The sequence below is a fragment of the Phalacrocorax aristotelis genome, chromosome 16 (genome assembly GCF_949628215.1).
Source record: "Phalacrocorax aristotelis chromosome 16, bGulAri2.1, whole genome shotgun sequence".
NCBI lineage: Eukaryota > Metazoa > Chordata > Aves > Suliformes > Phalacrocoracidae > Phalacrocorax > Phalacrocorax aristotelis.
Window position 1 is genome coordinate 10794544 of NC_134291.1, and position 24095 is coordinate 10818638.

General features: G+C 46.2%; 1 protein-coding gene across 2 annotated transcripts in view; it reads right to left on the reverse strand.

The window, feature by feature from the left end:
• HLF (HLF transcription factor, PAR bZIP family member) overlaps positions 1-5245 on the reverse strand; it is a 35702-nt gene extending 30457 nt beyond the window's left edge. The window contains exons 1-2 of one of the 2 annotated variants that reach the window (XM_075110947.1): positions 4898-5245; positions 3172-3507 (exon numbers count right to left, since the gene is read on the reverse strand). In XM_075110947.1, coding sequence (XP_074967048.1) covers positions 3172-3507; positions 4898-5003 — 442 coding nt within the window. In that variant the 5' untranslated portion in view covers positions 5004-5245. The remainder of the gene's footprint in view (positions 1-3171; positions 3508-4897) is intronic. The other variant, XM_075110946.1, reaches the window with a different exon arrangement.
• Between the last annotated feature and the right edge of the window lie 18850 nt (positions 5246-24095).

Consider the following 24095-nt stretch of genomic DNA (forward strand, 5'->3'; position numbering starts at 1 on the left):
GCACATTATAATGAACAGTGGTCTGCAATGCTAAAATAAAAATACTATTTTTTCGTAACAAAATTGGTACTGTGAAAAAGAAATACATCAGATTCCAGTCTCACAAGAGCCATTGCCCTGTGTTCCTGCTCTTCAAAAACAGAGCCAGTATTTGCTATATGTACATTGCCTGAACAGGAATTTGTGGGAAAGTAGGTGCTTGCTTTGATCTTTGTTATAGTCCAGAGAACATATGGTAAACTGGTGAGCCTAAACATTTTTCCATCAGCCAGACAATCCAAGCTGGAAATACAGAACTAAGTTAAATCTATAAGGAAACTTTATTTTGTTGTTATTTTTTTTACTTTTAAGAAAAAAAAATAATCATGAGGATTTTGTAATGTCATGTTTGCAGTCAGGGTCAGCTCGGCTTTGCCGAGCCTGATGACACTTCTCGGTGAATGCCGAGGCAGACTTCCCGATCTCATCCAGAGATGGTATAAAATACGTATTTGGGCAATAATTCTAAAGACAGATAAAGCTTATATTTCAACACACGCACAAAATTAAATCTGCTTATGCCACTCTTCTGTAGACCCTCTATGTCGAAGATAGACTGTGCACTTATGTGAATCACGTTTGGCCTTCCACGTGCACATCCTCCCCCGTACACGGCACATGCAGGTACAGGAGTTTTGACCAACTGCACACAATACGCTGATGCTAAATGCTGCGGAGGCACTTAAAGTAGGGATGTTGGCCAAAGACAGGGTCAAATCCTGCACTGCCTGAGTCCACACGCTAAAGCAGGCTTCCATTGTAAAACAAGATTCAGAGGACACAACAACGAAATACTTTTGGGACAACTACTATCACCTGAACAATTCGGTTTCCCTAAAAATAGTAAGATCAAATGGAATTAATTTTATTGGAATTACATAATTCATACGATTTGTTCTTGGGTTTCTTACAAGAATACAAATCACCACAGCAGAGGCTACCGAAATGGTACCTCACACCAATTAAAAAGACAACTTTCTTCATGTGACAGTTTGAAGAAAAATGTATTTTAAAAGTCTGAAGATACATTAACCAAAAGGCTCCATTACAATGATTTTAACATTTACCTCCAGACCAACTTCCATATTTTAGAGCAGCACATTTGCCTTGGCACTTTTATGACAACCTTAAATACTCATTTTTACTTTTACTAAAAAAATTTTTTTTAAAGTATATACTGTCTTCTTTTAAAACTTGCTCAAATGCTAAACTTTATCTTCTCTTCCAAACAGATTGTCAAACTAAGATTTTAACACAACAGCACGTAAAAATTACAACAACCTCATGATAAATCAGACTACTGTGAACTAAGTTATAATACCTATCTGTAATAGGGGAGAAAAAGAAAATACTATTTTAAGAAATGGAATGAACTCCCTTTTAAACAACACATTTCGCAAAAAAATTATATTATTCTTAAGGCAAGATGGTGGGGGGAAAAAGTACCTGCAAATTTGATGTTTTATCGCACCCCAAGAACCATGACTTCTTTTACAACAGTAAAAAAGTATAGAGTTTCTAGTGAGAAAAGTTTGTAACCCTGAGCTGCAAATGGCTCAGGAAAAGCTCAAAAAAAAAAAATCAATGAGTTGAAAAGTCATGCAGACAGCTGATTACAAATAAATTCTGACAGGTGATCATTAAAAGCCCGGCTCATAACCAAGCTCCTCTGAAAAGGAATGAGGACAGATTATCTGCTTTTAATTGTACATGTGCATACACAACAGAAAATGCTGTAGCACATACGCACTATTTTTAAAAACTGGCTCAGAAAAAGCAAGGGTTTTTTATATTCTTGCCAGCTCCAAATATATTTTAACTTTGGAAACGTTTATAAGTTATTAGTTAACTACCAAATGTCTTGAAACTGAAATACAAATCAAAGTCAAATCCACATAAAGTAAAAGCAAGTAAATGAAATCCACGACTAAACACACACTTCTGACTCGGGGCCAACGAGTCTGTTGACAGGTTTGGGGCGTCTTGGGAGGTGTTTTACTTCTTTTTAATGAGAAAGGAACATTGCAGACTTGTAAGACTTTTCTACTTCACCCTGCTCCACAACTTTTGACCTTCTATTTATTTATTTTGCCGCCTTATCAGATGATTCTGACAATGACTTCGCACACTGAGCATGGCAAACGATCAAGCAGAAGGGAGAGGAGTGGTTTCCTGCTCCAAAGAGCACACTTTGCTCTAGCAAACCTTGTGTGAGCAGAAAAGCACAATAAAGAAGTCACCCTTGGGTTTTTTTGTTGTTTGGGTTTGGTTTTTTTTTGTTTTGTTTTGGCTTTTTTTTTTAAAGAAAAAAGGCAAAGATCCACATTTTCCAAACTTCAATGTTGACACTATTCCACTGACCATGATCTCAGCAATGCTGGTGTCAAGCCAGCGCAGTTATTCTGGATTCATACTAGTGTCTTTAAAGGGATGACTTCCAGTGATAAGAAACTAATAGAAGACTTCCACTGACATCAAACGGCTTAGAATCACGCATTACAATCAGACCTTGGATTCCATGATGTTTTCTTTGCCTACAGCTTAGGGTGACTATAGATGTAATTTATCAACTCAGGTCAGAGTTACACTCAGTTCATGCTAACATAAGCAAGACTATAATGCAGCTTTAAAATTTAGTTCCTGCCCTGTGTACTGTGGCAAATTTTACTTTGCTCAGTAAGAAATAAGATTACAGCCAAAATTTCAGACAGGAAGTATTGTCTTTAACTTCAAAATGATTGCCCACTCCTGCGTTCTCATATCAAATATTGGCCAAAGGAATATTCTCTTTCACAGTCCTTCTCCCTTGCATCTAACACCATGGCATCTGTGCACTACCATTGTGTTTGTGGTCTTTTTACTTGCTAATATAGCTAGGCTATCAACAAAAAAAGAAGACAGGCAAGTTTCCTTGGAATTCCCACTGTTTCCTTACATAATTAAAACAAAAATCCCTGTGGAGCAACTTAGCAATAACTAGAGCTATTATTTTTATTTTTTGGAGTGTGAGTGACTTCGGTCATACTGGCTCTTCTCTAAGCTGCCTGTCAACCACACAGGAAGAAGTCATTATTTACAGTGGAGAGAAGGGCTCATGCCCAAATCCATAGGAAGTTCTTAGGTCTGATTTACCTGGTCTGACCGGGCTCTGCATGCAGTTCTGTGACACCATGCCTGGATGGACTGAAGTAGAAGCCCTGCTGCTGAGGTCCATGACAGAAGGTGATGCTGAGGTAGCTTGCTGGAGACCTGACTGGTGCGGGCTATGCTCATGCTGGTTTGGGCTGGGTGGAATGCCGTTTTCTGAGAGGAATTCTTCCAGGTCCATGTATTCCAACTGGAAAGTGTCTCCATCGTATGGCAGTGTCTTGTCCCACAATGTTGGGCCCAAGAAAGCTGACTGAGGGACTGTGGTACTGGTGCTGTCATCGTCTAACTTCTTCTCTTTGTCTTTTTCTTTACCGAATGCTTTAACAAAACACATAATAAAGATATAAGAGCTCAGTAATTAAAATATTAGCTAATTCTGCTGCACTTGTGGTTGTAACAAACACATATTGCCTTCATGAAAATAACTCCTTTGATTCACTCAGTTTGGTAGCTAATTGACGGGTCAAGCCAACTGAGCAGCCTTGCTGGATCCAACCATGTTTTTCAGATTTTCCTCTATTTTTAGGTAACAAATCCACTGCATGCATGGCTTTGAATGTCAGTTTCAATAAGTACTCAGACTTAAAAGTGAGTATTTAACTTACAGCAAACTGGAAGATATTGTTGTGTTCTGCTGAATGATCTTAACCTAAAATGTCTGTAATTTATTATCCTTTCATACTTATAAATTAAGGCTCGTCTTGCTGGTCCTTACACACGGAAAGTAAGTCCTCAAATTCAGTACTTCTTAATGTTACTAACTTAAAGCGATGGTGAAGTCTGACAGAATACGTATTTTGATGCGGGGAAGAGCTAACAAAAAACCCAAAAGTAGAAGCAAAGCAAAGCAAAAAATAAAGTTAAAATTATGCTTCCTACTCATTCCTACAATACGCAGTGATTTCAACACATTTTTGAAGGGAGACACTTGGTTTCTCCAAAAGATTTGCAGCAATCTGAACCGATAAAGCTTTCTGTAAACTACCATGCCTCCTTAACATTTTCTATTTAACAGCATGCAACAACCCCGGCAAAATCCTGCGAGTCGCTTTGCAACGAAACTCGGAAAGCTGAGGATACAAAAAGCTCTGGCTCTGCAAGACCTTTCATAGGCTTTTGATTTTTAATGTGCGTTTGATTAATTGGAAATACAAGGTGCAATTACGTCCGCACTACCTCAGCTTTCCAGAAAAGTTGCAACTTTCTACTGTCGAAACGCTTTTCAGTTACAAGGGAGCGGGTTTCTAGGAAGGGCGTGAAAGGATGGGGAGGGGGCGGCGGCACCCCAGCTCAGGCTGGGGGGACCCCGGGCGCCCCGCCTCTACCCACCGCTTCGCCCTGAGGCGAATCGCGCCCTTTCCGTTGATGTTTGCAGGCGGCCGAGCCGACCCCACGGTGGCTCCGCCGCGGCGATGGAAAACCCAGACGCCTTCTGTTAGGTCAGGCCGGCGGCGACCCCCGCCTCACGCCCGGGCCGAAGCCGTCCCATTAAATAATCGCCTTGGGGAAGCGGGGGTAGGGGGTCGGAGGGAGCGGGGGAAAGGGAAAGCAAGGCAGCGGTCCCTGAAGTGACGGCAGGACCGGGCCGCCATTTCGGGGCGCCTGCCCTCACCGGGCCGGCTGTGAGGGGGTCTGGAGAGGGCACGGGGGGCAGAGCCATCCCGGGGGGGGGGGGGGCGGGGTAGGGGGCTGCCCGGGGAAGCCTCACCGTCGTCATGAGCGAGCGGCAGCTTGAGCGGGTTTTCCAGCAGGGACTTCAGCACCCCGTAGGTGGGAGGTAGGAAGGTGGGGTTCAGCGGGAGCGGCCGCGACATGGTGGGCTCTCCCTCGGGGCAGCTGCGCGGCAGCGGTTCCTTCCCCTTCCTCTCGCGGCGGCGCCGCTACGAAGCGCGGTGAGACGGGGGCAGAGGCGAGGCGCGCCCCGCTGGCGAGGGGCGCCTGGAGGCCGCCGGAGCAGGGGAGCGGGAGAGGCCCCTCCGCCGCGCAGCTACGCCGCCCGCTCTGCCCAGCGCCGCTCCGCTCTGCGCCGCGCGCCTCGGCCGCGCGCCCATGTGCAGGCGCTGCCGGCGCTGACGTCAGGCGCAGCGCGGCACCGCCATTGGCGAGGGGAGAGCGGCGGGCGGCCACGCCCCCTGCCCGCCCCGCCGAGGGGGAGTCTCCCGCCGCGCGCCCCCCCCCCCGCCGGCACGCGCGGCCGCCGTTACCCGGGTCGGGACGTGAGGAGCCGGGGGGGGCGGCGGGGAGCGCTGTTCTGCTGTTCCCCCCGCCCGCCTGGAGCCGCGTCTGGCGAGGCCCGGCCGGGAGCTGTCGTCCCGGTAACCGGGAGGAATGTTAATGAGTTTGAATGTTTGACCTCGCTCGGTGCATCCGAGCGTGAGGGCAGCGGGGAGCGGGGCTGCACCCCTCAGGGGAGCGGAAGTGTGTGGCACCCCTCAGGGGGGCAGGGTGGCACCCCTCAGGGGGGCAGGAACAGTGTGGGCACCCACCACCGCCAGTCCGAGGGACCAGGGCTGTGCCGCTCTGTTAGGGGAGGCGGGTCCCACCTGGCCCACCCGGGAGCACTGAGGATGGTGGCGGGGGAGCCCGGTGGGGAACTACCCTGGTGCCCAAAGGAGTCGAGACTAATGGTATCCTTATACAATTCTGAGGGAACCGGTTATTGGGCTTGTGAGCACTTAGTTCCAGAGCCACGGCAGATCTTTGATAGGCCTCATTGCCATAAGCAGATTGCTTCTCTCACCAGTTATCAAGATAGCTGTCACCGCTAGCAGGGTCCCAGTATCTTGTCCCAGTTTGTGTGAGGGAGCTTTTCTCTCTACTGGCGAAGCTCCTCGTTGGAAGTACGACTGATGTTCGCCCTGCTTAGGCCTTCAGCCACCCTCTCAGGTACTGAGCCCTACCTGCATAGTCCGGCCAAGAAGTGCAGTCTTGCTGTAGTGACTTCCACCCTTCAGGTGCTTGTAGGCATTTGTATCTCCCTGCCTCTTGTCTTTTTTTTTTTTTTTGATGGCATTTTGCAAAGCTTTACCGTCCATATTTAGTTGTTACTCTTTCTTCAGAAGTCAGGTTTTTACCATTAACAAATATAAATAATCATAAATACTCACTGTAAGCAAATAAAGGTAAATGATGCGCATAAACTTTTAGCTGGAGTGCCCAGTATTTAGAAATAAAAGCTGCCTGAGGCACAGAAATCTGCCCTGAGCAGTTAGGTTCTCCCCTTACATATCCATGATTAAGAACACTGAGCAGTAACTGGTCAAATGATCCGTCTAAAACAAGCAACTAATCAAAGCCCAAAGTACATTCAAATCAATAAAATGGCTCTGGCACAACCAAAACCCAAAGGCCAACAGCTGTAATTGTCAGGCCCTTTGGAACCAGAGACAGCACAATGTTAACGTATTTACGCACGACTGAGGAGGGGTCCCAGGAGAACCTGCAAAGGCCAGTGAGGCAGCAGGGTTCGTGCCGGGGGGGGGCTTCCAGCAGGGGGGCGTTAGTGGCAGCACAGCAGTTTTAAAGTCACCTAACCAGGAAAAAAAAAGCACTGGATTATTAAATGATCGTACACAGACCAACGTTGCCTCAGACGGACAAATTGCTAGTTACTGGAAACCTTTAATTACAGAGGTACAGAGCGAGTGACGTAAAGGTTAGGGCAACGATTGGCAACCCCTATGCAGATGGGGTACAGAACGTTTTTGCTATGCAGTATAAAGAAAAGATAAAGATATGTTTAGGAGATTTAGGAAGCCACAAAGGAGGGTAGAGAGATGTAAAAGTAAAGGGGATATTGGGAAACACCAGTCACAAACCGGATCGGTTGGAGATGTAATGAAAGCGCAGGTTTTTATGGTTGTTGACCATTACAGACAAAATATACTCGACAGAAAGAAACAGCATTTTCAGTGCCGCAGAATGACCAGAAAACTGCACCGTTTCACTGCTGGCCATGGAACAGGATTTGTTACGTGTCGATCTGTGCAGGCATGGAACCAAGTGAAGCACCCAGCCACTGAGGACTGCTTACAGTTACAGACCCAGCACTCCCGAGGCGCAGGAGCTGGAGACCTCCTGGCCGAGAGAGCCGAACTGGCTCTTCCTGCCACCCAGACCAGCCAGAAAAGCTGAGCGAAGGACCCGAGTGCAGTGCTCAGGCTGCTGTTTCCAGTCTCATGCTGCAACGGGAGCCCCAGCTTAAGCCCAGCCTTGCCGCGCAGGCGGGTTTTGTACCAAGTAGCCCAAATTGCCCGGCTGTCAGGACACCACGCTGTTTCTGAAGAGGAGCGTTGTGTGTACCTACGCGTTACCGATCTTTACTGCTACGCTTTTGTGGTGGTGTCCCCAGTTCCTTCACACTGTTCCAGCTGCCGGCTGACCCCACAGGTGAGGCTCACACACCAAAGCAGAGCGGATGATTCACTAACTGGGTTTCTACCTTTTCTGACGAAAGTAGCATTTGTTGGTGTGTATTCTTAGTTTAGCAGTCCCCCTGAAAACGTTTGTGTTATGGCTCATAAAGGGCTATGACAGCTTCTTTTCTCTATAGAAAACATCTTGATTGGTCCCCCATTAAAAAAAAGTATCTCAGCCACCGTTTGTGTTTCTGCCCCTGGTGTTTCCATCCCAGAAATCTGATCAGTTTTATGGCCCAAAGATCCTATTTTTTGCAAACCAAGTACATGACACAACAGACCATTTTCCAAGTTCATCCTTTTTTTTTTTTTTAAATGCAATTCTTTTCTTCAGTAAAGACAGTTTTAAACTCAAAAAAGCCTTTACATTTTTAAGGGGTTCTTCCACGTCCAGGCCAGGCGTGCCAGCACCAGAGGCCCCTGTGGCAGCACAGGACCGCGCTGCCGGGCTTGGGACCAGCAGCGTATCCCAACCCCGGGGGGGTCGCCCGGCCAAGGCGGGCGTCCCCTCCGTAGCTCACAGCAGCGCCCCGAGCACCACCGGGCTGCGACGACGAACGCACAGCAGTTCACAGACTGAGTTTTCTTTTTTGCGTAGGAGCCTTACGCAGAGGCACCTGCAAGGCTTCACCCCCGCACCGCGCCCCGCCCGGCGGCTCAGGGCGGAAAGGCCCGGGGTGCTGGGCGCGCTGCGTGACCGACCGGGCCCCTCCCGCTCTGTCCCCGGGAGGGGGACACACACCCACCGCAGCAGGGTCCGGCACCTGCGAAGGGCCGGCCCGGGCACCGCCGGCGGCAGGGATGGGCCGCGGCGGCCCCGAGCACCCCTCCCCGCCCGCCACGCTCCGGGGCCGAGCGGGGCCGCGCACGGCGGGGGGAACCTACGCAGCCCCCCCCCCCCGCGTCACGGGGCAGAAGCGCGAGGGCCGTCACGTGAGCGCGCCGGCTGACCTACTTTGGGCCAATGGCGGGGCGCGGGCGGCTCGCGCCCTCCCCGCGCGCTGCCCGGTGCTGGGCGGGGCTAGCGGCGGGCCCCGGACCCGGGGGTACCGAATGCCCCGGGCAGCCACGTCGAGCCCGCACGCGCCGGTGCTCGGGCGGCGGCCCCCCCCCCCCCCGGCCCGCAGGGTGCGCACCCGGGGGCTCCGACACCGGGGTCGCGGCGTGGGCGCCCCGCCCTGGGGCGGCGGGAACCGCTGGCGGCGGGCGGCTGAGCCTGCGCTCGGTTCTAAACCTGCTCCTACCCGTGCTTTTAAACCTGAATAGAGGTTTGGGATTTTTTTTTCCCACTAAAGTTACTTTAAACACACTTCACAAAGGAGGTACTGCTTGGTTTAAGTGAAAAAAAAAAAAAAAGTCTTTAGTGGATAAATGTGTTTTCCCCACTGTTCTGCTGCAGGTCCCGTTCTCTTATTTATTGCGTTTGCGTTGCTCGTAATGGTAATTGGGAATTCTGTTCTGATATGGCATCTGGTAACAAGATTGCGGTTTTTCTTCCCCACACCAAAAGCTTGAGTGAGTTTTCTCTGGGGATCCACCTAACCAGTGTCGTCCCTGGGACCTGCTTGTACTTCCTCCATAAACACAGATAAAAGCGGGCCGGGGGGACCGTGCAATGGTCACAGCTCAGCATAAACATCGATGCCGATAGATGGCAAGATAGGCAGGCCCGTGCTGGAAGGCAGGTGTACCATGCCTGGCTGGTGATCCAGAGCTCCCTACGCGTCTCCATGCAGATTGGTCTGAGGAATCCAGCTCGTTCACCATCTCGTTCTGTCTTGGGGTTAAATCGGAGCCAGACTGCACGTGCAGTTTGAGAACTCTCCTGAACTTGAGCAAAACTTCCCCTGAGCAGGTTGCAGCTGGACGGCCAGCCTCGCTTAATTCCTCCAGTGGGTTGTTTTCTTTTAAGTACGTTCTGTCTGGAAACAAGAATTGCGAAAGTAGGGGGGAAGGATATCAAGCACTGAGGTGAAGAGAGAGGATAAATAATGCAGGAGAACAGGCTTTTGGGTCAAGGCACAGGACATTGGAAAAGCAAATGGTTACAGTACCTTAAATACCTACAGGTTTATCGGCAGAGCAATCCCTGCCTCAGGCCTTTCGGAGCCAAAAGAAAGGATGAAAGGATCGAGTGAGATGGACAAAAAAACCACAGAGGAGAGAACTTGAAGATACAGAGGTTCTGGAAGTAGCTTGGCTTGGCTTTCCGAGTGAAAACCGCTACCAACAGCACTGAATTACTTAAAAATTGATGTTTATTGTCCACGTGGTGTGCAGCTGAGCGAGCTGCTGTGGCTCCTCGCAAGAGGAAAAATGCTTGTTGAATGAACCATGATCTGCCCCCGCCTTGATTTTTTTTTTTTCCAATTAATTTTTTTCTTAGGTTTAATTGAATGTGGGAGAGACAGGTTTGGAACTGCTTTTGGGTGATGGCAGAGGAACTTCTCTTAAGTAATCTGAGGTGGTTCCAAAAGGCATTCCAGTTCTCAGAAAAATAGGTATTACTAGGCATTGCTTATATGCTACGGGTTGAAAGATTAGTAATTTTCTCTGCCAGAGTTTACAGTCAGCCTTTACCATGACAGTAGATCAAATACATGTACTTGCCTGGGCAGCTGACCTGGTTTGAACTCCGCAAGTGTTACTCTCAGCGATGACTGCATTTTTGGAACACATACTCTGCTGTGCTTATTAAAGCGCCCTTAACCTTGTAAAGCATTAACCAGCCTCTCGAGCCCATTTCAAGCACATAGTGCCCTCGGTGCCTTGGCAAAGTATTTAGACCCAGTAGGTGTAACCAGCCAGGTGACAGAGCTGGACTGAGACAAGCGATAAGGGGGTAGCTGGCCTGTTCTGCCGTCAGACTTTCCCCTGAATAAGGGCAACTCCCAGCTGGTGCCAATGGGAGAAACAACCTGATCCTTCCATTTATTCCTCTGCACTCCATTCCTCTCCCTTTCTCACTTTTGGCTTGCATGCTGCAGAAAGACAGTTAGAAATAGCTGTTCTTACATGCTCAGGCTGTTTGATTTTGGAAGTTGGCATTGGTTTTACCGGAGATAGAAGAGCACCCACGAGCGTGGAATGAAACAGCCCATCCCCAGGCAGAGCTGTGACAGAAGGGAGGAGTGAAAGGTGCAGGAGCTGAGCATCTCCTCCTCATTCAGAGCTTCTATTGAAGTCAATGACCCACATTTCTCTGACTTCAAATGGCTGTTTTCAGGGAGCTTGGAGGCATGGTGCTGGGGAAGGTCAGGCAGAATTTAGCCTGGAGTATTCTGAATGCATAGGCTCATCAGATCTGGATCCGTAGAACTTGATACTGAAAACCCACATTCTTCAAGGAGGTCTGTGAAAGTCACTGAAGTGACTAGTGCCCTGGGCTTCCGTCTTGCAAGGCTGCCCCGAGCGTGGGATTTCTTTCTGTCCCGTACCTCTGTGATCAGTTCTGTGACATCCACCTTGCTCCCAGGTTTCCCTGGGAAATTTAAAAAAATTGCAGAAAACCCAAACTAATTTTTAATCGCATGGGCCTAGATTATTAAGAACCCGAAAACATGGTAAACCCCTCTGATCTTTGGTAAGAAAGCCTGACCTTCTGCGGAAAACTGGGAAAATTCCTACAGACAGAAAAATCAGGCTTCTAAACATAAAGGGATTAAAGTCATGGTATGTCTTGTTATGAAAGAGTCATTGCAACTGCACATAGTTTAAAAGAGCAGCAAGTAGTGCAGAAACACACATTATTGATCTATATGCAGTTTACGCTGTAGGTTTAGATTCATTAAATCTTGCAGATGAGACTGGTTTGGTTCCTGCCCCCCTCCCCCCCTTTTCAATGTACTCCCACTTCCAGTTATACGCAGCAGCAGAACAGGTTCCCGATACCCGTGTCAGCCTGCAGCACCCTTCCTTAGCCCAGCCGGGGGGATTCTGCTAAATTATCATCTCTCTTGCGGCCCATTCTATTCTCTTTAAATCTCTCATCAGAAATTTCAGCTGGAAACTAGTTGCTGTCTCAGTATCACAGTACGCACATTGAATATGTTAAATACCAGCGTACCAGGCTTCCCAGGTTTTTGGAAACCTCCTTATGCAAATATCGTAATGTAACATAGAGACAGTAACAGCGAGCGCTGTCTCTAGAGGCAAATGTACCCTGGATTCCGTGCGTCTGTCTCCCTGCTTTATTTGATACAGAAAGTCTGATTAGATCGCTAAAGATTACATTTTAAAGGGCTTGGAAAAAAACAGAGTATAAGTAACTTGGATTTTTAAAAATGTATATTCAAGCATGGGATCAGCTTTACTGATACAGAGCATCCCAAAGCTGATTTCAGGCGTATGGCTCTGTGTTTATCAAAAGGAAAAGGAGGTATTTTCCCATAATCGTACGTTGGCTTTGTCTTACCAGCGTCCAGGGCCGCCGTGTGCTGTGACGCAGGATGGAGCAGCTGCACGTGGGGATTGTGCTCCCAGGGAAAGGAACACATTTGGAGCGTTCAAACCATGGGTCCTCCTACCTCCCCTTTCCGCTGGAGTCAGCAGCTCTGCAGAAGTCCTGCTCCCCGTTTTATCTTTGGAAAGAGTAGACTGATTGCCAGCGTCTCCTCTGAGGACAGATGTGTACAGAAAAGATGTACACTAAAAGAGATGAGTAGTATTTGCCACGTCAAACAGCGTTCAGCTTTGTGCCGTCAGCCTTGTAAAGTCGTTTTTATGCATTGAAGCGAAATGTTTAAGTTAATTGGGATGGATACAATGATAGCTGGCAGCTGGATCACAATAACCCTTCGCTATACTTGCAGACAGAAGGAAGCGTAGAAGCATTGCTATTGTTTGTTGCTTTATTCTGCCTTTGACTATTTTTTTTTAAACGTCATGTTTTCTTTTAAAGTTATCTGCCCTGGTCTGCAGTAACGTGGGTGTAAAATTGACTGTATTTGGACTAAAGATATTCTTGTCCGTATGTTTTCCTGGCCAGGCATTTCGAGTATAAACTATACTGAAAGCATCAGGCAGAAAGTTATACTGAAAACATCAGACATAACTAGTTTAATATTAAACCAGCTTTGCATTATTTTCATTCCCATTAATTTTTAATTCATTTCCTTGTAGAGCAAGTTGTTTTTGAAGGCTCCCAACTAGCATTCTCATAGACAGGTTTGTTTTGGTTTTGTTTTTTAAACCTCCAAAGGGCATAAACATACTTACAGCTTTCTATAGCCATCTGACAGCACGTATGCAAGGCAATAAAGATGTCCTCCTCCTGTATTTTCCCTTAAATGGCTTTGACCTGGAGAACATATTATGTTGATTGGCATGAGAAAGCAAGCTGTGATCTTATTTTTACTGTTTGCTATAGCGGTTTCAAACTTATCAAAGGAAGAAATGGAGGCTTTTTAGATGGCTGCTTGCCAACACCACTAATCAGAATTTTAATGAGTTTTTTTTTTCTTTTTGAGGCCTAAATTAGGTCTAATTAACAATATATACAGCAAATGCTTAATGCCATAAAAGGGATGCAGCCTACTGCATACAGAATGTTTCAATCGCTTTGCAAATAGAAATATTGAACAAAAAACACATTCGTATACAGTTTTAAATATACGTAGCGTTGGGTTTTTTACTGTTATGCCTTAATTAACAGATTACCTTTAGAAAATGGGGTCCTAGACTTTTATAACGTTGGCACCTCTGATGGGGAATAACGCATGTGCTTATGGCTGAACCCCCTGCACGATTTCTGTTCACTTGGTCACCGATGCCCGAAAACCCCAGCGCGCCACACACCGCTATCGCAGTGGGAGCCTGAGCTGGGCCCTTGGCCTTCCCCTAAGAGCTCCTTTTGCCATCATCATGTCTTTGGAGGGACCATGTGTTCCTATTGTTTGTGGGCTGGATAACTAGCCTGCAGCTCCCATTTCCCAACCATCACAAAAGGCACGGTTATATTTAGTCTACACACGCTGTTTTTGTCCAAGCACTTAAGACAGAATCTGAGTAACAACTACAAAGCGTCATCCTCAAAACACAGCGTTGCCTCTTCCCCCAAAGTATATTTTCTGCAAAGAGGGGTAAACCGAAAGGACTTTTCTCTTTCCCCCCTGCAAGATTTTGTTGTTGTTTACGTTACCATAGTTCAGTTCTCTCCTTGTCTGGCTTATCCGTTACATATGGAATATTTCAAAAAAGGAAAGCCTCTTTAATCAGAGTTGCTCAGATGCAGCTTAATGCAATTAAACACCTCAAAGTATGGAATTACAGCTTCTTCTGCCTAAACAAACCATTTTATTCACCCACTGCAACCATAAACTGGGCAGTCTCTTGCAAAGCCTTCTTCCACACTGTTTAGTAAATAAATATCATTTGTTTATTCCAGCTAAATCAATATCTCTTCTGAATGTTTTAGTTCATGAAACTGAAGATGAATACCAGCAGTAACAATGGGGATTAAAAAAACCCACCAAAGTGCATCAGAACAGGATAATAAACCCCAAAACAAATACTCCCCCTTGCACAAACTCCAAGTCACCATTTCTAGTAGCCTTGGGTTACAGTAATCAGAACACTTGAGCAGGACTTTAAGTGTAGCTCTATACCAGGTTTATCTGGAAGGCTGTGACTAGAGCTTATGCTAATTGGTAGCATCTGTAGTTAATAAGATAGTCTATCAACTGACCATCAGCTTTGAACTAACATCAGTCTCATTCTAAGTAAGCTTAAATAGCCATGTCAAATGTGTGTTTCTTGAAGCATGTAAATAAATATATTCACAACAATTTTACGGAAAAAGCCAAACCACAGGGCAGAGGGAGCCAGAATCGTTTTGCATCTGTTACAACACTCAGGATAATGTTTTATTTGATTTATAGTGGAAATATTTGTTTTTCAGCTGGAATTCTGGTAACTCAGAACAGATGTTGACAGCAGTGTTGGAATACTGTCTACCCATGCTCCGCTGTTAAATGAAGTGCTGTTACACATTTAAACTAATCTAGGAAACAATACACTGTGAAATTACTAATCTTACAAAAGGTAAAGAATAATAGGATTCCAATCTGATTATCTATTTTATCAGAATCTCAAGACATACAATAACACATGCAAAAACCTACCAAAGAACTTAGATTTCATCTGGTTTGGGACCGTGGATGGAGGGGAAGTGCTTGTCTATATTTTTTTCAAAGCCTTGTAGTGTTGTGTTGAACCAACTCAGCTTTCTGACTTTCTTCCACTTTTCCAGCTAGGGAATATTTAAACAAGGGGAGCAAAGAAGGTTCTTGTAATGAGAAAGTTATTTGTATCTTCTAAAAATCATTAAGAATTCAGTATGTTATTTTAAAAAAGTCCTATTTCTCTCACTTTGAGACCCTTGACTACAAAGCAGCCACAAATACAGTTCTCTCTTCCCCACTGATTTACTCACGTCCCTCAACATTTCGCCAGAAAAGGAGCGGGAGTGCATCTCTGGGCTCATTAAATTTGCTGGGGGAGCAGCATGTTCTGAAATCCACAGCCATCTTTGCATTCGCCTCAGGGGAGCTGCGCTCCTGAGCTCAGAAGTGAACAGCGCTTCTGTCAGCTTGGGGAGGCTGCCTTTTTCCCCTCTTTTTTTTTTTTTTGTCCCAGGGAGGCAAGTTACGGTCTCCAAATGCAAGCATCCAAAGCTATTTGCTGATGCGAATTCCAGACTGCCAGTGGAGCTCTGCCTGATGTCTTTACCTTATGAGATCTGTTGTTTTTTCTAGGAACTTTCAGAGGCTCTGCTGCAATGTTCTTGCTTCCCAGGAAAGAGCCCAATAAGATGGCATGCGGCTATTTAATGGTTACCCCGTTTGCAGCTACCTTTCTTTCCAGGTGGCATCACTATATTCTTAACGCTGAAAGCACAACCAACGTCAGAAGGGAGCCAGTGACTTGTTTCTGTGTGAAACAAACCTTTTGAATTACAGTTGCTGCATTAAGCTCTTAGAGAAGATGTACACAGAGATGTTTCCTCATCGTTTCGATGCACTCAACAATATGCTCAGCCTGGGGAGGACTGCCTGCTGGCCAGCCCTCCGTGCTGGCAGCTGAGGAAAGGAGAGGGAGAGCATATGGAGCATGGCTTCTCTTTCAGCCTCAGCTATTTTACACCAGCATCTCATCCCGAGACACGTGCTATTAACATTGGAAGAAGTGGAGCCTCAGTACAGGCTGCTTGTGCAAATGCAGATTTTACTGGAATATACTCTTTGCAAGCAAGTTAGTATTTATAGCGGTGACATGAGTCACCTTCTTAGATACCATGGATACAGCATTTCATCCGCTAACTCCATTAAGTCCAATCAGCTTTTCACAATATTTTGCACTTGCACTTGCACAACCGAATGACTGTTTTGCTCCTCGGGGCACTCCTTCCTCTCTCTCCTGGCGAGAACTGGAGCCAGCGAGCATCAAAATGCCTCTACGGCCAAGAAGCTTCCATGCAACAGAAACAAAACTTGAACTGCTGTAGACATTTAGACGAGATTCTTGGAACGTTTCTCTGACGCTTTGCTCAGATGTCCAGCGCCATTATTTTAGCTTGGTCATTATCTAACCAAATTGTCAACTGTCATATTATGTGGGGTCTTCCTTGGAAAAACTGTCACTTCTGCAAGCAGTGCCGTATTGTCCCCTTATTTGACTTTCCTTGAGCAGTAGGTGCCAGACCCAGGGATCCCTGAGATACTGGAGCGCCAGGCTCTCGCAGCTGTCTGCGTCCCGTACTCCTGGCCACAGACCTGAGAAATGCATTCACTCTCGGTCTGCTTAAAATCCCTTATAATTGGGTTTTAAGCTACAGGGCACCTCGAGACCGAGGCCTGAACTGGGTGGGAAGAGCCATGCAACAACACTGAAAGGCACAGAGCTGAAGCTGATGATTTTCTTACATGCGGTCCAAGAGTTTTCATCACTGGAAATGATCTTCTCTGTGTTAGCAGATGGAAAAGTTCAGAAACATTTTTTTAATACTGTGTTTGAATAATAAAATTTTCATCTCACTTAAACCTTTACACCTGATCTGCAGCCTTCCCTTGTCAAGACAGTTCAGTACAGGGGTTGAAGCACCAGGCTAGTGACCAGTGCTCATCTCTCCAGCCTCTGCCACCACTTGCTGCATGACCTCGGACAAGTCACTCCGTTTCTATCAGTGTTGTTGCTCTCATTGTTTGTCCCTGTTTCCTGTAGGAGCAGGTAGGAGGATCTTGAGAGAGTAACATCTGTATCCCAGATGAATATTTGCAGGGATTGGCTGTGTGTTTTCATATATAAATAAGGTAATGAGGTCTATTATGACATTGACAGATTGCAAACCTCTTGTACATGTCAGCCAGGTACTTGTTTCCTGTAATAAGGCCTTTAGCAGCACATTATATTTCCCTGAACCTCGCAGTAATATCCTCTTGTTGCTCTCTCAAGCCCTGTTAATGAGCTGCTCAGAGGCTGGGAGATGGCATCTGCTTAGTAACAGAGTCGGTCGTGATCTCGGTTATTGCAGATTTCTGCACTTTGCTAGCACAGACAGTCTAATATTACTCATCGTAAGACATCTGAACTGCCCAGATCCTGGTTAGATTTGGAGCGTTTGATCCTGCCAGGCACTGAGTGCTTGCTGAGAGCCGGGCCATCCTTAGCACATCAGGGGAGGCAAAGGCTCTGTGTGCTGCAGCTCCAGTCTGGCTTGGACAGGGAGCCTGTGCAAGAGACTGACCCACAGAAAACCCCTTGGTTACTCTGGGTTACTTTTTAGGCAAGACTCATTTACTTATGAGTTGCGCTGAGGTCCTTTGGAAGTCAGTCAAAGGCTTTATAATGCTAAGATTAGTAGCTCACGAGTAATCTCTACTAAAACAACTCACTCTCACTAGGCTGTTGAAATGTCCCAGGTGCTGTATCTCACTGCCACATAGACTGGTTTTTAAAATCAAAGAAATCTGTGGAAGCACTGCATTTCTGGCAAAGGGGTCAGGAAAGGGCCCGTCGTGGTCCCTGCCTCCGTCTGTTCTGAAACGGTAACGCTGGCTTTGTTATAAAGGTAAGATTTGCTGTCATCTGAGGGTGCGTGTGAATTTTAACAAAAAGTAAAATATGCGTGAGTTCGTGTGAGAGGATTCGGCAGCTCTAACAAATATTGCAGTTACAGACACAAAATGTTGCGCTTTTGGTTCATTTAGAGACTACGCATTTCGGCACTCAGAGACGCCCTGATGGTAAGGCATCAGCACGGACAGCACTAATGAGAGCTTGCAAATCAGCTGAGAAAAAAAAAAAATTTTAAGCTTTCCAGTTGTATAATAGATAACAGGTGTGGTTTCTTTTCAATATTTGTAACAGTTCCCCTCAAAATAAAAAAAAAAATCAGCCTAATTTAGCTTTTTTCCAGGTTGCGGGTGCTCCAGGGGAGGAACTGCTATCCTTAGCAAGGGGATGGTGTGTACAGAGAACCGCGCACCCTGACAGCCTGTTCCTGGCCATCCCCGCTCACTGAACGAGGGTGGCACAAAGGACGGCAGCAGCTCTTCCGAGCTTGTGCCTCCCCAAGGTCTCTTTGCTTTCGTTCAGGCACAGTTTTTCTTCTGCTCCAATAGCTGCCATTCCCTGTTGCAGAAAAAGGTGTCAGACAGGTTTCCTGCAGCAGCATTTTGCTCTGCTCGAGCCCTGTGTGGAAGTAGTCCGCGTTGCCCTGTCCCTTGGTTTTTAGGTACTATTTAACAGCTGTTCATGTGGCTGCCATAAAGACTGGAAGAACAGCCTGGCACCAAGCAAAGCCGTTGCAATGTTGCCATTGGGTTTTTCAATAGAGGTTACATTATCTCTAGCTCTGGATCTTACCAAAGTAGATTAGGGTTAGTGACTTCTCCTTGTGCCTCAGTGCTTGGACAACAGGGATAACGTTTGCTTGCCTTGAGAGCTGCATTCCCAGGAGTCTCAGTCTTGTGAACGCAGGCAGGGCTTCCCTGGAAATGTGGTGCCATTTCAAGGGGTGACTCCAGGCAGAAGTCTGCTAGCTGCCTTTTCATCTTCCCTGCACCCTGCCTCATGAATAAACATCGGGAGAGAGAGCTAGATGAAAAGCAGCTAGGACCCATGTCGCTGTAGAGCTGGGGATCTTCCCAGGCATTAGCTATAATTGGCTCCTCTCTGGGCTATCCAGTATTTTAGCAGGTGTTTCGGTGTCGCCCCAAAGGGAGGCAGAGCAGCCCACTGCACCCGCGTGCTGAAGCAGCTCCGGCTGATTTTAGGTCACGTTAACAGCAAATCAGAGGGAACAGGCAGCCTCGGAGGGAGAGCTCTGCTCCCTCTCCTGCCCCGACTCCAGACATCAGCCCGCTTGTGATCTGGCTTCAAGAGAAGCTTGAATCTATTTGAATCCCACTGTTAGCTATAATTTTAACATGTACCCCACCTCCCAAAATTGCATGAACTGGCACAGGGCTATCAGGGCTGAGGTTCTTCTCCAGAATCTGCGTGTGGATGTGCAATAGTCTTAAAAATCTTGACAGGTTAACTTTCAAGAAAATCTCCTGTTAGGCAGCAGTCACTACTAGCAATTACCATGCTTTTATCTGTAGCTGTCAATGCACTGTAAAAAGTGGCTGTTATTCCCATTTTATAGAAGAAGGAGATGTTCTAGGGACATCTGAATAGATTTAATAGAGAAATTGCATGCCTAAAAGGTGTTCTAGAAAATCCCATCATTATCACATGACTGCTTTTATTCAGTGCACTCAGGAATCCAGCAGATCTGCGGGTTGTACTTTGCTTCTCTTCTTATTTGGTTTAAAGCAATAGTTCTGAAGCTTTCATTTTATTCCCCTTCTGGGGCAGAGGAGAAGCTGAAATGAAACGATCTCTCATCATTTTCTTTTTAAGGCAAACTTTCAGGAACGGGACTTATTTGGAACTTCTTGAGGTTTAATTTGGTTTTGTGATCAAGAAACACAGAAGTCATATTTGTGAAATCCAGTTAGGCTCCAGCCCTGGCAGGGACGCGTGCCGTAAGGCACATGCATCCGACTCCCTGTCCTGCCCTGCTCTCCAAACCTTCAGCCTCCACGCCAGAGCTGTGCTTCTTACCTCAGGTATTTGGGATTACTGCAAACCCGACTCACCTGCTCGGGAGCTGCAGCGTTGCAGTCTTTCCCTTCAAGACACGGTGGATGACAGGGAAAAAAGCAGCTCGGATCCAGGGGAGTGATCAGAACTAGGGCACGAGGATGTTGTGCCGAAATCAGTTCTGTGAACAGCTACTAAATGCGGTTAGTGCTAGAAGTGGCAGGAGGCTGTGCTGTGGCCTTGGCTTTAACAAGGAATTACGGACGCTTCTGTGGGCATCCTTCGTTTAAGCTTCCTGCACAGAGCTAGAATGGTCACTACCTTTACAGAGCAAACTTTTTTTTTTTTTGATTAAGGACTTCCCGCTACAATAAGCTAAAAGCTGTTCGAGCGAGGAAGAGCTTACCTGATAGCGATCCTTTCTCGGGAACCAGCTCTGATGCACTGCGGATTCAAGAGCGTGATGATACACCTGACTGCGTGCCACCGTCTTCACTGCCAGCTGCGGAGTCCCTTGGCTTGCCTTTCCCATCTGGCTGTAGCGAAAAAAGAAACTACCTGCCCCTCCTTACCTGGAGAGCAGCAATTTCTCTCAGCCACATCAGAAACCAAATCTCTAATTACTGCTCACCTCTGGGCAGTAGCCATCCCTTGCCCGGAGGACTCCTCTGGCAGCACCCACTTGTGCCGCAGCAAAACTTGATTGCCGATGGCCAACGAGTTTTCTTGTATGAGGGAACCTATGTTTTTATGAATGCAGAGAAGTTACCAAGGCCTTTTCCCTCCCTTTCCCAAAACTGTACTCACCTGTAAGTAGGTTAATTTGTGTATACGTAACGGTGAGACAAGCAACGATAACAAACCTGGACTGAAAAAGACTCGGCCAACCTCTGAGCACAGCAGCGTAACAGACTTTTCAGTTACCCTCGGCAGCCACAGGGCTTTCCTGTTAGCGTGCATTTACTGCTCATTTGATTTTTGGTTTTTATATCACTCACCGTGGGCTCTAAATGGTTACTGGCCCACCCCAGCCTGCATTACCATGCTACTTCAGCATCTGAAATCGGAATGGGCTAAGCACACACGTGGAGAGCTTAGGCTCAGGTGGCTGGACGACATGCTCAAAGACGAGCACATGAAGACATGAATGAGTTTAATTGCATTTACACATTTTCATTTAATGATAAAATAATTCCTTTCGGTTGCATCTTTCAAATAGCCAAATAACACAAGAGTCATACTTTTAACGCTGTTGGTGCCCTATTTCTTGTTCCTCTTTATTATTTACAACACTTTTGTATTTAATTTGAAGGAATAATATGATCTGAGAGTGACAGGCAGCTCTCTTAATGGGCTTGTCTGCTCCTGCTCATGCCATGACATCAATTATCTGCAGCTGTCTTTGACCTGGAATGTGTAACCCCCATGGTGAGTAATTACAGTGCCTAATGTTAGGGCCCCCAGCGGCACAGGCCAGCGATTAATAAATGCAGTTCAGGCTGCTGCTTGGGGACTGAAGGCTTCACTACCCCTGGGGAGCTCAGGGCTCTTGGTTTTCTCAGGCCATTGGGGTTGCAAAGGAACGGTGATGCGTTACCAGCCTTTGGAGTAAAAATGAAAAGGTTAGAAGGAACCCCAATGCTCTGTCTCTCTCCTATATCAGTGCTATTATTGTTGCATTTTTATTTTAGGCCACAGACATAATTTTCTTTTTCCATTTCAATCATATGTTTTAATGAGTTCTTCTCACATACAAGAAGAAGGATTTTTCGTGATGATAATAATAATTGGGCCATAGGGAAATATTGACTGTTTAATAGTTAAAGAGTAGGGTACTTCGAAAGAGATTAAGACATTTCTGATTTGTGTGAGGCTTTTGGGGGTCAGGGTGACTTATCCAAAGCACCGGCAAACCTACTGATTTTTCATGGTTTGCTTTTAGCCAAGACACCTAGCAATCAAACCGCTATTCCCCATCATGACTGTCTTGAGAAGCTGGATCCTTTCTCGTCAAGATGAGCGATCATTTCAGCGAACAGCCTTGTTTGCAGCCCTCAGGGAATAATAAGGCATCATATAGTTGCAGTTCAGTATCTCTAGTTGTCAATAGCCTTTGTAACTTGAAGGCAGAACATAGCTTATGAATGTTCTGGAAAAGATGCTGGACTAAATTCAATTCTGTGAGTCTTGAGTGGCATCGGAACGACTAACCAGATCATCGTCCTTTCTGTTACACTGAGAAGAGCTCAGCCTAGATGACATATATGCGCTAATGCAAGAAAATAGCCTTAGACTGTACTTAACCCTGTACATTGTAAAGACAGACGCTTATCATATACATCAGATCAAACATGGCCTTATGGCTTCAGGGATGGAATTGGCAGGGGACAGGCTAACCTCCCAAAACAGACTGGGAGCAGGAGGGAGAAAAAGGTTTTTTTTCCTCCAAATGAACAGCTTGACCCAGTTTGGATTTGACTCGGATACTGTACCATGGGGACAAAATCAGTATGGGTTATTAGATTTCAACTTCCCATCCTAGTATTTGGAAACACAAAGCTTTATTTATAACAGATTTTGGCCCATTCCATTTTTTTTTTTCAACCATATGACTTAATGATGAAGGATAAAAATACCTCATTGCATCTTTGTGGGAAGAGACTTCAATACTGTTAGCTTGTAATAAAATAACTTATTTTAAAAGAGTGTTACAAAAATATCAACCTATTAAATCCATGGCAACATCAGCCACTGTCTGGGGAAAAAAAAAAGCAGAATGAGCAATAAATAATGAAGCAACCAAAAATATGACCAGAATCTGGACGGTACAACCTGCGAGATGGCCAGTAATTTTAGTATTACATGAAAACAATCCCCAGGGAAAGGCAAAGCTGGTTACAGAGGACAAAGGTTAGGCTTTATTCATTAGTATTTGATTTTTGGTACACTATCATTGCAAGCAGTAAAGGGAAAGATTTACTAAGGTATTTAGGTACCTAAACACGCCTAGCAGCATTTATAGCAGCATCTAAGTAGGTTAGGTGCCTAATTCCCATTAACTCCATCAACATCGTTAAGCTGCTAAACATCTTTGCAAAGCTGCCCCCAGAGCTGCCAGGTGTCTCTCGCTCGTTTGAGCAGCCGAAGCTCAAGCTGGCGCTCCTCGGGCAGGGTGGGCTGGGTGATACGTGAGGTCCCGGAGCACGGAGGCAAACAAAGGCTCCTGAGCTGGCTGGGAGGTCTGTTACTGACGTAAGCTAGAGCCGTACGGAAGTCACTCACAGCAGTACTGGCAAGAAAGGACACCGAATTTTGGTGCTCGGATTGGAATGAGCATTAAGCTGTCTGACTCAGTGAGTTTCTTGAGCTGAGCGTTAAGAATCCCATCAGTTCCCAGAAAAGTCAAGATTTCACAGGCCAAGTCATAACAATATTTGCTGAGCTTCAGGAGAGCCTTTCCCACTTGTCAGTCCTGCACAGCCTGGCCTGTTCCACAACTGCAAACACTTTTCTTAAAGGATTTTGCTTGCCTTAACTTAATTCCAACAGACACCCTCCTGCCTGTCAGAAGCATCTACTAGATCATTTGTTTCAGGTTCATAAAGCAGCCTGTCACGAGAAGCATTTATTTAGATGGTGAACGTTACGTGCGATAGATCAACCCGCATTAAACACTTTGCTTGACTGAACCTGTCTCTCGGTTCTCCGGCTTGTCAGGTTTATCTTCCACGCCAAAACACACGTGGTGAAACCTGGCTCTGGCAGCCGGTGCTCGAGGTAACCTTGACTGCACTTGGTCTGAGCAGCAGATGAGGCCACCCAACAGATAGTGTCCATGAGGCAAATATATTCTGAAGTAACCAGCAAATTACAAGGATAAGTTGCAGGAATTACTCCCATTTTATTGTATTTCTCATTTTAGTGTAAGTAATTTTGTATTCCTTAATTTACAGCAGAGGCTCAAGCCTCCAGCTGATCTCTAGGCTGGATCCTATTAGTTTCTGTTCCTTAAACTACAACCATGGGGAATGTAAGTAAAGTATGCGAGGCTCCACAGAGACCTGCACAGGAACTGCAGCAACGCTGATTTGCTTTTTCAGCTTCCTTTAAAAGTTGGATTTTGGCAATCCTGAAAAGTCTGATGTTAGAGCAGGGATTTGTTCCCTCTCCTTGGCCAGCCGCTGGGCGTTTGCCCCATCACATGCCTACAACAGCCCTAGAAAATAAGCACGAGCTGATTCAGTAACACGCATAGCCCAAGCAGACGAAGAAGTGATTTGTACTGTTTAATTACATAAGTAAGTACTTTCTATCACTGAAATCTGTACTCTGAAGGACACAAGGGATTTCCACCACCACAAATGTTTTTGAGTACGAAGAGGAACAGCAGCCTGCATCAGT